Source organism: Natrix helvetica, assembly GCF_964273705.1.
Source record: "Natrix helvetica genome assembly, chromosome: Z".
NCBI lineage: Eukaryota > Metazoa > Chordata > Lepidosauria > Squamata > Natricidae > Natrix > Natrix helvetica.
The window spans coordinates 133,767,178-133,781,649 of NC_138554.1; the positions used below are offsets into that span (position 1 = coordinate 133,767,178).

At 45.2% G+C, this 14,472-nt stretch overlaps 1 protein-coding gene across 7 annotated transcripts in view; it reads left to right on the top strand.

Annotated features, from left to right (window-relative positions):
• The window catches only part of PRKAG2 (protein kinase AMP-activated non-catalytic subunit gamma 2), a 262,399-nt gene that overhangs the window by 217,456 nt on the left and 30,471 nt on the right, over positions 1-14,472 (top strand). For all 7 annotated transcript variants that reach the window (XR_014176763.1, XR_014176764.1, XM_081970170.1 and 4 more), the window contains one exon: positions 5,821-5,930. Coding sequence is in view for 5 of the 7 variants with exons in the window: in XM_081970170.1 (XP_081826296.1) it covers positions 5,821-5,930 (110 nt within the window). In the remaining 2 variants the exon portion in view is untranslated. The remainder of the gene's footprint in view (positions 1-5,820; positions 5,931-14,472) is intronic.

Consider the following 14,472-nt stretch of genomic DNA (forward strand, 5'->3'; position numbering starts at 1 on the left):
CACTGCCAGGAAAGATGTAAATCTAAGTTAGGATATATGCCTGAGTTTTACAATGTAGTTACATGGCTAGAGTAATTTAGAATAATTAGGATATCAATTTGAGGGAGCCTGAATGTGAAGTATACCTATGGTTGACACGTGTTGGGGAATCTTACCACAGAACATTGGTGAACTCTTAATAATACACATTTAAGCCTGTGCAAAGATAAAAGAGAGGAAATAGGCCCTCCAGGAGAAAGAAATCTTCCCCAGTATTTTGGGGTGGGGGGGATTGCAAAGGATTTATTAGCTATTCCCCAGCATTTTGGGGTGGGGGGAATGCAAAGGATTTATTAGATTTTCTAGCTCAGACCCGAGGCAACTGGAAACTCGACACAAAACACTTTCTCCTCCGTGCCTCTCTCTTTCTCCCTTTCCTTCCTCCAGCTAACTGTCTCTTGAGCCCAAAAGGCCAGGGTGAAGAATATCTCTCCCAAAGGCCCGTGAGGAAGGGCTGGGCAGAAGAGAAAGACGAACAGCCAGGTGCCTCACAGCAGAGACGAAGTGATAAGAGGTGGATGACTGGGGGAGAAACTCTGGGGGCGAAATAGGCGAGCGAAGGGCAGGAGGAGAACAGTCCCATTCCACACTAAGACGCACTCCCCCCCCGCTAAAGGGATGTCGAGGAAGGGAAGAAGCCAGGCAGCTGTTACATTGGGGGTGGGGTGAAAGGTGGCAGGCCAGCAACGCACCTCGCACCCCATTCCCTCTCACGCAAAAAGAACACCTCCCACCAAGCTCCAATGATAATGGCGGGCCTGGCTGCTTCCCTTCCCCGACGTCCCTTTAGTGAGGGGTAGCAGTGGGGGGAGAAGTGAGACACGTGTCCTAGTGCTATGGGAGACTGACAGCTTCGCTGCGTTCCTTGCCCTTTTGTAAAAAAAATCTCGTGAGTTCAACTTGCGAAGTTTTTTGTACAAGGGACTTCACTGGACGAATGGGCGAAGAACGCAGCGGGGCTGAACAGGTAAGAGGCATGCCTCGCTTCTCCCCTCCCCTGCCACCCCTCGCTAAAGGGGTGGCAGGGAACTGAACCAGGCAGGCTGCCTTTATTATTGGGGTGAGGTGGGCGGTGTTGGGCTGCGAGGCGCGCCTCTTAACTTTCCAGGTACATTGTGTCCAGGGAAGCCCCTGGCAAAAAAGAAAAGAAACCCTTCTCGTGACTTCAAGAAGTTTGATAGAACTCGCGAGAAGGGGGTGTTTTTTTAACCAGTGGCTTCCCTGGACACAATGGCGAGGAATGCAATGGAGCTGGAAAGGTAAAAGGCGCGCCTCACTTCTCGCCTGCCCCAGAAAAAAATAAGCCCTCCCCTATAATAAGCCCCAGGCCATATTTTGTGGGTAAAAAAATAAGACCCTGTCTTATTTTCGGGGAAACACAGTAGAACAATTAATCAGTGGAACAGCTTACCTCCAGATGTTGTGAATGCCCCAACACTAGAAGTCTTTAAGAAGATGTTGGATAGCCATTTGTCCTGAATGGTATAGGGTTTCCTGTCTAGGCAGGGGGTTGTACTAGAAGACCTCCAAGATCCCTTCCAACTCTGCTATTGTATTAATTTAATATATAATTTTTTGTACTATATTTCAGCATTTTTTAAAGTAGAAAACCCAAAGCAATCAGTTATAATTATATTATTGTATAAGATGAATCTGAAATATCTAAAAAAGATTATTTCCCTTTACAAATTTAATGCAAATACATCTATCTGGTAAATAATATGCCATTACAGTATTTTACTTATTACTATGATTTTTATAGTCAAATTAATATAGCAAAGACTCAGTGTAAACATCTGTTTGTCTGTCTTTCTCTTTCTTTCTTTCTTTCTTTCTTTCTTTCTTTCTTTCTTTCTTTCTTTCTTTCTTTCTTTCTTTCTTTCTTTCTTTCTTTCTTTCTTTCTTTCTTTCTGCTTCATGCTTTCACAGAGTCCTGCTTTCATTAGTGGGATAAGGACTTTTGAGGGGATAGCAAAAGCATAATATTTGATGTCTGGGAATTTAGTTTTAGTTTTTCAGATGAAGTTTTCCTCTTCCAGGCTGCATCTAGACCTTGGTCTAGATTCTAGAGCAGTGATGGCTAACCTTTTTCTCCTCGTGTGCCGAAATCATGTACACATGTGCAACCATAATGCAATGTGCCCTGCCCCTTGTGCGCATGTGCGTACGAACCCCCCTCCCTCCCCCGCACATGTGTGTGACCCCCCGTTTTGGGCCTAGCAGATCTCCTTGAAGCCTCCTGGGACAAAAACAGGCCATGGGGAGGACTGCACCCCCCCATGCCCCATTTTTGGCCTAGCAGGCCTCTCTGAAGCTTCCTGGGACAAACTATGGGCTGTGGGGGATGCCTCATCCCCCCACGCCCCCAAAAATCAGCTGACCAGTGGGAGGCACACACATATGCTTGGTGGAGCTGAGCTGGGCAACGGCTTGCGTGCCTGTAGAGAGAGCTCCACATGGCACACGGTGAACATAGGTCCACTATCACGGCTCTAGAGGCATTTGGAATTCAAGGAAAATGGATAGGGAGGAAACCTAAAGGAAATCTTTTGGTAAATAGTCTTATCTGTCCCTTAATAGTCATTGCTATTGAGGTAACTGTGGAATCTGCCTTGAACACAAGTTGTGAGTTATTATAATGAGTAAATCTCCATAGCTGGGGGACTATTGTATTAATTTTCTTAAGGGGATTTGTTTTGTACTATATTTTACATTCTCAGTCTACAAATTACATAGTGATTAATTTAATTTTAAATAATAGTAGAGGGAAAACTGGAATTGTCCCACTTAAAAATCTTTTGTCAAATCTTTGGAGGCTTCCCAATCTGTCATGATAGTTACCTTTTTGCACATTTTAAAATATGGTTAACAACTATATATACAAATTTTCTGCATACAGGAGCTGTTAACAGTGAAACCACCAGAGTGTAATGGTTACAACAGGCGAGACAGATCTAAGTTCTTGGATATTTCCCGCCCTATCCCACCCCCCCCCACCCCCTTTCATTTTAGCCCTGTTTTAGATATCGCATTACAGTTTTTGGATGTTCCCCATCAGAATGACCAGGATTTGAGGGGGTATCAATTTCTTCCTTCCTATTTTTTACATATTAATAGAATATCATCAGAGGTGGTATTCAGCATTTTCTGGCCAGTTCTGGAGAACCGGTAGCAGAAATTTTGAATAGTTTGGAGAACCGGTAAATACCACCTCTGATTGGCCCCACCTCCATCTATTCTCTGCCTCCTGAGTCCCACCTGATCAGGAGGGAATGGGGATTTTGCAGTAACCTTCCCCTGCCACACCCAACACGTCATATGCACAGAACTGTAGTAAAAAAATTTGAATCCTACCACTGAATGTCATCCTATTATAATTGAAATGGATTTTGAATACAGCATGAATAAAAATGGTAGTAGGACATATTTTGATTTTAAAGAAAAGTTACCTCAGTAGCAGATCTCTCCTCTGAAAAGTTTGACTGTGTTTAGAAAAGGATGGCTGCCTGCTCTTCTCCATATGACTGACAGGATCCAAAATAAGTAAATGTAAACCTCTTTGAGGCAAAAAATTATGCAATTGATACAAGCCTCAAATATTGCGAAAAAAATGTTTCCTGGAGTAAAAGACATTTAAAGCAGCATTTCCACACTCCGTTTGGAGTTCAGTTTTAGTTTCTCTAGCAGTGGCAGAGACAAAGTGGTTTCAAATGTGAAGGTGACTGACTGAGTGGCAAGGAGACCTGGACTTGTCACCTCTGATTAAAGTTTTTCTCCTAGGTAAAGACAGTTGCTCACCTCTGAAAATCCTTTAGCTTGGCTTGATACAGTGTCTTGCCATTGTCTCTTTTACAGAGAAAAATTTTAAAAAAGCTTCCCTGTTGCTCTTATACATCAAGATATTCTGTCATAGTCCTTTACTGCCTCCTGTTAACAGAAATATGGAGGACTCACTTTTGATGCAAGGCAGGATCGTAGAAGAACAGCATGTAACATTTCCTGTTAGACTCAAGATGCTAGACTAAATAAATCATTCTAGATAGTCCTTCACTTATTCATATTTCATATTTCTAAACCACCTATGTTCTCCCAAGAGGCTCAGAGTGTGTACAATATAACATAACTGATAAATATATGAATGTATAAAATTAACATTAAAATTAAACTAGGTTAAAAAATTAAAATTATAGAATAACAAATAAACATCAAAAGGGGAAAAAATCATATGATGGCCATTTAATGTTGGATTATTACAGGTGGCGGGGACTGTCAAGAGACTAATCAGCCCCATAGTTGGTTGGTCTTTTGTGCCCCATGTGCAAGATCACACAGCCAAGTGTTGATCTCTTTGCAGAAGACCAAGAGATTGGTGGTTTTCCTCACCTCTGGGATCAGGATGTTCCGCAAGGCAGAGAAGACCCTCTTCTTAGACCCTGTCAGTTAAAATTCTTTGACTGATGGGATCTGCCTGATTGAGTGAGACAGGCTGATGAGATGGGGCGAAGCATGTTCTATATTCTATAGGTAATCTGGTCCTATGCCACATAAGAAGTGATGGTTTGCACTTGAATCGGACCTAGAAACAGACTGGTTAGTACAATTCATGGACCAAGGGTGTTATATGTGCCCTTCCTCAGGCACCCAATATGGCCCACATGGTCCCACTGTGCATCAGCTGAAGCTATTGAGGGGTAGCCTCATATTTGCAATAGATCAACTGGGAGATAAACAAGGCATAACAAACTGCACGTAGAGCCTCCCTATCCAGGAAAGGGCATAATTTGCAGGTCAGAAAAACACAAACATCTTTCATTTTCTTTGGAATCCGTTCTCCAAATAGGACGTTAATGCAAGGATTTAATCACTACAATCACATTTGGGGCAAAATCCAGCTTCTTCTATTTGAATTAGAGATTCTACTGCTAGAGCTATTCTGTTTAACACAAATCTTTCTAAAAGTTTGTAGGTGACACAGAGAAGAGCAATTGGCCTGTAACTTTGCGGTAGGCTTGGGTCCTTCCCTGGTTTCAAAATTGCAATAATTTTGCTCTTCTTGAATATCGGAGTATAGTATGGTACTAAAAAAGGCAAGCCAATGTTTAGTTGCTGGTCTACAGTTCTGCAATAGTTCTGGGTACATGCAATCAAATCCTGCAGCTTTATTGTTTTGTAAAGAATCCAGACCCCGCTGCATTTTTTTCTCGGGTAAATGGGCGTGAGTATAAAGCATTAATATAATACACTACATTAAATAAGGATAAATAATTGCTGAAAGTCAAAATTTTGACTTTCTCATTTTGATTAGAATGGGAATGGAATCAGACTAGTATACATTCATTCAGCTTACCAGAGATCACTGGATTACAGATTTCAACTGTAAGAAATCAATGAATTGTAAACATTAATCCAGAGTTAAATAAATAAGCAGACAAGATTATGATACCACTACCCCTTTTATATTGGCTTATGTGTCCATTCTGTTATATTTAAATCAGATGTTTCATGGATGACAGGTTACCAATCTAATGTAGTAAACTAAATATCTTAACCTATATACATTTTACGGTATAATTCATAAAAGCTGGTCATACTGAGTAGGGGCTTATGAGAATTATAGTTTAAAGCATTTAGAGTATGTTTGAAAAAGAGTGATCACTTTTTTTCTAAAACAGTATGTAAAAAGAGTTGCAAACATATTAAAAAATACTCTACACTTTTATTTAAAATACTATCAAGATGAACTGAGTATTTTTTACAAAATCTTTAAATATTTTCTTACAGCTGTTGGTGAATCAGAAAGTGATATCTACATGCGATTCATGAAGTCACATAAGTGTTACGATATTGTTCCAACAAGCTCAAAGCTTGTAGTTTTTGATACTACACTACAGGTGAGTTCTCGTTTAGGGGATTTCTTTCTTTGTAGTTAGTTGTCTGGTGTCTTTAATAAACAAAAAGAAAAAAGGTAAAAAATCTTATTAGAGATGACATTAGTTCATATTGGAATATGCTGGTACCCTTTTCTGCTGTAGCTTGCAAGCACAAGTTCATTGTTGGCTAAATTATAGCCAACATAAATCTTGGGAAAGTGCAAAAATCCCTTAATCTACTTCCAGTTCAAAACACATCAAATTGCCCCAGAACAGCATGGTCTAGTCAAGTAGTTCATCATCATCCATAGGAAAACAGCACATGTTGTACACTAAGCTATGTTTTATTTCAGTAGGTATGCTCAATTTATGACCATTCTTTCAGCAATCATTATGACAGCATTTAATTGAATGACCAGTAGTTATGACCAGTCCTCCCAGCACCTCAGTCACCCGTTATGTGATTGCAGTTTGAATGCTACTTGCTCGCTCACATTTATAAATGGTTAGCATGATCCACAATTAGGTGATCTCCATTACAATCTTTCCCGATGGCTTCCCCAGAAGCTGGCAAGCAAATTTGCAAGTCCCTGGGATAAGTCTCCCCTACCTGCACACTGTCCCCTGTCATTAAGTCCCATCAGCAAATCTCATGGAACCTCAGGTAATCAGAATATATTTGTATGTTGATTTCTATCCAGTTTTTGAAAGAGTTTGTGTAATAACTTACACTTGTACTATATGCTGCTGTTTGACTGTTAGGAAGAGGCCTTTACCTGCCTTGCTGAAGGGCTCTGCTGAATCTGACATTTCCTCAACATTTTGAAATGAGAGTCCCTGATAATATTTTTGTATGGCATTTTGTGTGTGTGTGCGTACGTGCACATAAGTGGTATTTATGAGTATTGTCCTACAACCAGTAAAGGTTTCCCTATCTAGTTGTGTCCAACTCTAGGTCATGGTGCTCATCTCCATTTTCTGGCCAAGGGAGCCAGCGTTGTCCAAAGACATTCTCCTAGGTGCTGCTTGGAGTGTCCAAGCATGGGTTAACTTCAGCTTGCTGCCCAAGGACTGAGTTCAAAGTTTGTGTAGCCCCGCCTCCTGCTCCCTTTAGAGGCTCAGTTTGAAAAATGCAGTCGCCCTAAAAGGATGCAGTTGGGGAGTCCAGTCCTTGAGCAACAGGTTGAACTCTCCAAACAGTTAGATTAGTGTAGCCTTTTAATATTTTTGTGATAGTGGTAGGCTTAGAAATTTCCTATCAGTTTGAAAGTTTTTTTCCTGTCAGCTTCTTCACGCTGAGCAGCTGCTTGGAACGAGGCAAAATGCCATCAGAGAGCTTGTAACAGCTCTGGAGGCTCCTAAAGCCCTTTTCCGATTGGCAGGCAGTCCCCAGTGCTGTTCCGAGCCGTGCGACAGCCATTTTGAAGTTCAGCAGCTGCTGGCGAACCTGGGGCCAGATAGGAAGCTAGGGGACCCCAAAATGCCATCAGAGAGCTTGTAACAGCTCCGGAGGCTCCTAAAGCCTTTTTCCGACTGGCAGGCAGTCCCCAGTGGATTTGATTTATTGGATTTATATGCCGCCCTTCTCCCAAGGACTCAGGGCGGCGTACAGCATTAAAAAACACATAGTACAAAAGTTAAAAGGAAATTAGAAACAGTCCAAAAAACAAACCCAATTTATATAACACTCACATTTTAAAAATTAAATAAAATTAACAGGCCAGGCCGGCTTGCTGGAAAAGCAACTTTTTAGGGCACGTCGGAAGGACCGGAGGTCAGGGATTATGCGAAGCTCTGGGGGCAGCTCATTCCAGAGGGAAGGCACTCCCACAGAGAAGGCTCTCCCCCTGGGGGTCACCAGCCGACACTGTCTGGCCGACCGCACCCTGAGGAGGCCAACTCTGTGGGATCGTACTGGACGGTGGGAGGCTATTGGTGGCAGTAGGTGGTCTCGCAGGTACCCTGGGCCTAAGCCATGGAGCGCTTTAAGGGTCATAATTAGTACCTTGAATCGCACCCGGAAGACAACCGGTAACCAGTGCAGGCCGCCTAAAAGGGGTGTAACATGGGAGCACCTCGGTACCCCCATGATAACCCGCGCGGCCGCATTCTGGACCAGCTGAAGCCTCCGGGTGCTCTTCAAGGGCAGCCCCATGTAGAGAGCGTTGCAGTAGTCCAGGCGAGAAAGGACGAGGGCATGAGTGACTGTGCACAGAGCATCCCGATCCAGGAAGGGGCGCAACTGACGTACCAGGCGAACCTGGTAAAAGGCCCCCCTGGTCACGGCCGTCAGATGTTCTTCTAAACTAAGCCGCATATCCAGGAGGACTCCCAGATTACGGGCCCTCTCTGAGGGGGCTAAAATTTCTCCCCCTATCATCAAAGATGGAACAAGATGCACAAATCGGGATGACGGAAACCACAGCCACTCAGTCTTGGAGGGATTGAGCTTGAGCCTGTTCCTCCCCATCCAGATCCTCACAGCCTCCAGGCATCGGGACATCATGTCGAGGGCATCGTTTGGGTGGTTTGGGGTAGAGATGAAAAGTTGGGTATCATCAGCATATTGATGATACCATACCCCAAAACCACGGATGATCTTGCCCAGCGGTTTCATAAATATGTTGAACAGTAGGGGTGAGAGAACTGACCCCAGGGGCACCCCACAAGTGACGCGCCTGGGGGTCGATCTCTGCCCTCCAGTCAACACAAACTGCGACCGATCCGATAGGTAGGAGGAGAACCACCGTAAAACGGTGCCCCCCACTCCCAACCCCCCAAGTCGTCACAGTAGGATACCATGGTCGATGGTATCGAAAGCCGCCGAGAGGTCTAATAGGACCAGGACAGAGGAGCAGCCCCTGTCCCGGGCCCGCCAGAGATCATCGACCAATGCCGTCTCCGTGCTGTACCTGGGCCTGAAACCCGACTGAAACGGATCCAGGTAGACAGCTTCATCCAGGTACTGGGGAAGCTGACGTGCTACCACACTCTCGACAGCCTTCGCTACAAAGCAAAGGTTGGAGACCGGACGGTAGTTGACTAAAGAAGCTGGGTCCAGGGAAGGCTATATATATAATTGTTTTTACATTTAAAACAATGCAATGCTGCGGAGTCGGGGTGATCATATATTCACATTATGTATAGCTAGTTTCAACCATTAACAGTTATTCTACTTAATACATTGTCTGTCCTTCTGTTCGATCACAATATATACATTTGTTCCAGTCTTGTCATCTTAACTTATACCAGTCATAAAATCTATTCCATACCTCAAAATATTCTGATTCCCCTTTATTTTTAAGTTCCAAAGTGAGCCTATCTGCTTCTGCCCAGGCCAACACTTTTCTGATTATATCTAGCTGATGGTGTATTTTCCTTTTTCCAATGCTGTGCATAGGTTATGCGCGCTGCAGTCAGTATATGTATAATTAGATAGAGTGTATCTTTCTTAATTCCCTCCGGTATTATGCCTAGGAGAAAAGTTTCTGGTTTAAACATAATTTGTTCTCCCACCATTTGTTCTAACCATGATTGGATCATTTTCCAATATTTTTTTGCCTCATATGGTAGAAAGTGCCTGGTGTTTTTTTACACTTCCAACAATTTGGGGGCAGATTTTTGAACATTTTAGAAAGCCGTGCTGGCAGGAGATGCCATCTGTAGAACATCTTGTAAAGGTTTTCTTTATACACCGTAGTCAATGTTAATTTCTGATTAAGTATCCAAAGTTTTTCCCACTTAGCCAATTCCACATTGTAACCATGGTTTCTTTGACATCTTCTTCCTCTAGTTTATATTCCAACAAAAATCTATACAGCACTTTGATCAGTCTATTTTCTGTCTGTATCAACAGTTTATCTAATATTGTGTAGTCTTTGGCAATACCTTCGTTCTTCCTATCCTGTGCATACCTTGATTGTATCTGTAAATAAGACCACCATTCTACTTGTATTCCTGGTGATGTCAATTCTGATCTAGTTTTGATCTCCCCCTGCCTGTTCAATAGCTCTTTATATGTGACTATATTTCCCACGTTAATTAAATTTGGGTGTATGTATGCTTCCATTGTAGAAGCCAAATAGGTATTTTGGTATAGTGGTCATGTTTAATTTTGTTCCATATTATTAACAGAGATTGTCTAATGTAATGTCTACTAAAATATTTGTGTGCAGATCCTTTTTCATACAGAGGAAGGCATGCCAGCCTGCTTGGAGGTCATGACCTTCCAATTTGAGTAATCTTTTATTTCTCAGCATTATCCATTCCCTTAGCCATGTTAATATGGCCGCAGTATAATAGAGTTCCCAATCTGGTACGCCAAATCCTCCCTTTTCCTTAGTGTCTTGCATACCCTTAAGTTTTATTCTTGGTTTTCTTCCCTGCCAGATAAATTTCGAAACCAATTGGTTCAAATCTTTGAAGACACCTTTTTCTAATTTAATGGGTATATTCTGAAATAGGAAAAGAAATTTTGGTAATATATTCATTTTTATAACTGCAATCCTGCCCATCAGGGACAGTTGTAGGTTTTTCCATCTTTCTAGATCCTTCTTAGTTTTATTAATCAGATTGGTATAATTGTCTTCTTTGATGGTCACACACCTCACAGATAAATGTATACCAAGATATTTAACTTTTTTACAATTTGGATACCCAATTTCTTCGTTAACTCCTCTTTTGCTTTTGATTTCATATTTTTAGTCAGCATTTTGGTCTTTGTCATATTTATCTTTAGGCCCGCTATTTTCCCATACTCTGTCAGTTCCTCAATGAGTTTCATGCCAGACTTCATAGGGTCTTCTAGCACAAACACTAGATAGTCCGCAAAGGCCTGTAACTTAAATTGCTCCTTTTTAATTTCTAGTCCCTTTATCTGTACCTCTTTACGTATATTCCTGGCTAGTACTTCTAGGGTTAGTATAAACAACAGGGGGGATAGGGGGCAACCTTGTCTTGTACCCTTCTGGATTACAATGCTTTGTGTTAGTTCACCATTGATTATTACTTTGGCTTTTTGATTTGTATAAATTGCTCTGATCGTGTTTATAAATTTATCCCCACAATCCATATATTCTAATTGTTGGTGCAAAAATTCAGGGAAGGCTTCTTAAGGAGGGGCCTCACCACCGCCTCCTTCAAGGCAGTGGGAAAGAACCCCTCTCTCAATGAAGCGTTGGTAATCGCCTGGAGCCAGCCTTGTGTCACCTCCCGGGAAGCCGAAACTAACCACGAGGGACATGGGTCCAGCACACAAGTGGCAGCACTGAGTCTCCCCATAATCCTGTCCATGCCCTCGGGGGTTACAGGGTCAAACTCATCCCAGATTGTCTCCTCAAGATTCATCCCCGTCGGCTCGCCCAAATCTACCCAGAGTCAGAGTCCAAGCCTGTCCGGATCTGAGCGATTTTATCCTGCAGATACTGAACAAATTCTTCAGCCCTACCCTGCAAGGGGTCTTCCCCAGTTCCTTGGTTAAGTAAGGAACGGGTCACCCTGAACAGGGTGGCTGGGCGGTTATCTGTGGACGCGATAAGAGCGGAAAAATGTTGCCGTTTTGCCGCTTCCATCGCCACTAAGTAGGATTTAATATGAATTCTTACTAGTGTTCGATCAGATTCGGACCGGCTGGCCCTCCAGCCACTCTCTAGGCGTCTTTTCCGGCGTTTCATCTCCCAGAGCTCCTCGGTAAACCAGGGAGCCACCCAGGATCGACACCAGGTCAGAGGCCGCAAAGGCACAACGCGATCCAAGGCCCCACAGCCGCCCTATCCCAGGCTTCCACTAGGGCTTCGGTCGAGTTATGAGCAAGGGATTCAGGAAAAGTCCCAAGCTCCATCAGGAACCTTTCGGGGTCCATCAGGTGCCTGGGGCGGAACCATCTGGTCGGTTCCGCCTCCCAGCGGCGAGGGGTAGCAGTATGGAAGTCAAGCCTGATGGAAGTCAAGCAGTATGGAAGTCAAGCCTGAGCTGTGCGACAGCCATTTTGAAGTTTAAAAAGGGCACGAAAAATTCTTGGCCATTTGAATCGTCACTGCCTGTCTCCTTCTGCAGATCGCCGCTGGGAGGGGTTATTTAAATCGAGGACCTTGTTCTGGGTCTCCAGGCAAGTTCCCCCCACCCCAAAAGGACTGGTTTCAAGCGGCTGCAGGGTTTTTGGCTTTGAACTGGCCATACCCTGTTTGACAGCGCGGATCTGTGGGCGCACTGAACTTGTCAAAGGCGCCATTTTGACCTGCTGCAGCCTCACCACCATTGTTCCCGAACAGAGACCAGGACATTGAGACTTAATTGACTGACTGCCATTTTAGCCTCACAACTGTCCTGCGGTGTTGGCCAGATTGTTTTAGCTATTATGGCTTCCACCAGCACAGCTGAAGACATCAATCAAGCAGGTCCTTCCTCCCCTAAACGTTAACAGGCCATGCCTGCTGGCAAAGGGGTGGCTAAGGGGCGCCTACTTCAGGGCAAACAGCCCAAACCTAAGGGGATGTCTAAGGCCTCTCAGAGGCTAGAAGAGGAGCCAGAAAGCTATAGAGAAGCAAATCCAGAAGGCCCAAAGACTTGCACGGCCTCCTTCTCTTCCTGCAGAGGTTCCCACTCGGCCCCCTTGGCCTCCTCTCCATAGAGAGATTTCACCATCTCTGGCGGAGGAAGGGGACTTCGATCTTTCCTCTGACCCACCCAGGGTGTCCCCAGGGTCCCCAGGTCCTTCCCTAGGGGGAGATTCAGTGCAGAAGGCTGGTTCCCTCACTGATGAGGAAGAATTTTCCTCACTTGCACCTAGGCCCGAGAGCCATCGGCCAACCGAGGCCAGGGTCACAATATGTCCAATGAAATGCAAGAGATCATCGCTAACGCGATATCTCAGGGCATTGCTGAGGGAATGAGACAGCTAGGCCACAGCCTACCTCACCAGGCATGACCCAAGCCTGGAACACAGGTTTCAGTTTCTAAGGACCGGGCAGGGAGGTCATCCTCTCTGGCCTCCTTGGCTGTAAGTGAGGAGTCCGAAACAGAAGAAGGGGCTCAGGAGACCCCGGATTAGTCTGAGGATGAAAATCCTGCTCCTGATCCGCCCGCCTTCTCTGGGTTGTTCAAGCCCTCGATGTTCAAAGCCATCCTCACCAAAGCCACGGCTTCTTCCACTCAGATGGGTCTCCCAGGCCAGCCTAATAAGGAATCCACAGAGCAGGGCAGTAAGGAGGCTTCTGGATCCCAGGACCCAGGTGCTGACCTCTTCAAAGAAAACACCCCTTTCCAGGAACTGGTGCCAGCCTCTCAGCTGTTCTTGGATGTCATCCAGTGGCAGTGGGCTCAGCTGGGTTCAATGGCCAATCCGAGAGGGTGGACAAGAAGCTTTATTCTAAGAACTACCTAAGAACTACCTCTCGGTCTCTGGGCCTTAAGAACTACCTCTGGGCCTCGCTGGTGGACTGTAGATTACTGTGGATTGCGAGGTCTGCTTCCTCTCCCATCTTATCTGCCTGTCAAATACTCATTGCTCTATTTTACATCAAGTTACATCTTGGACCTGCTGCAAAGAAAAACCCTGCCACAGCCATAATCATGGATTGATTAACATTTTTATCTATTCAAGGTCTGACATTCTTCGACTGCGAGGGTCCCCCCTCTCGCAGGCATGCCCCCTTGCCCTGATGAGGGCCCACCTCGATGAGGGGTTTATTAACCCAGAGAGGTGGAGGAAGCGGGGGATTAGGGTTTTTTTAGTAAAATGTTTTTTAAAGGTTTTAAGGGGTTCCAGGGAGGGGGGGAGGGTTACTTGGCCTTGGGGTATGGACATAGCCAGGTCAACAGGTGGGATCAGGACGGAGGGGAGCAGAGTGGGGGGTGGGTGGGAGGAAATACCATTCCTACAAGGGGAATTCCAATTGCGACGGTCGTAGGGAGGGGCGGGCGCGAGGACACTAGAAGAACATACAGTCGGTTGGGAGACCGGGGCCGCTGGATACGCCCGGTCGCTTGTACCAACCCCCGAAGGCTAGGTGGACAGGATCGGCAGAGCCTGGGCCTTAGGCTGATGTTATGTAATGCGAGGTCCGTGATTAATAAGGCCCCCCTCATCAGTGACTTGATCACAGAGGGGGAGCCGGACCTCGCAGGAATAACGGAAACCTGGCTGGGCCCGGAGGGGGGGTTGTCCCTCAGGGAAATGTGCCCTCCAGGTTACTGTGTATTCCACCAGCCACGGGCCCAAGGTAGGGGTGGTGGGGTAGCGATAATCATCCGGGAAGATTTGGCACCGAGAGAATTCACTGTGTCGCAGATATCTGGTTGTGAGTCTCTGGGCGTGAAATGGGGCCCAGGGAGTCAGCTGGGCCTGTTGATAGTATACCTGGCTCCCCGCCATACATCAATGGCCCTGCCCGGGCTCCTCGAGCGGATCGCGGAGATGGCGGTTGAAACCCCCAAGCTATTAGTGATGGGGGATTTCAACCTGCCATCGACGGGAGAGGCATCCGGGGCAGCCCGGGAATTCATGGCTTCCATGACAGCCATGGATCTGACTCAAGTAGTTCAGGACCCCACGCACGAGGGAGGC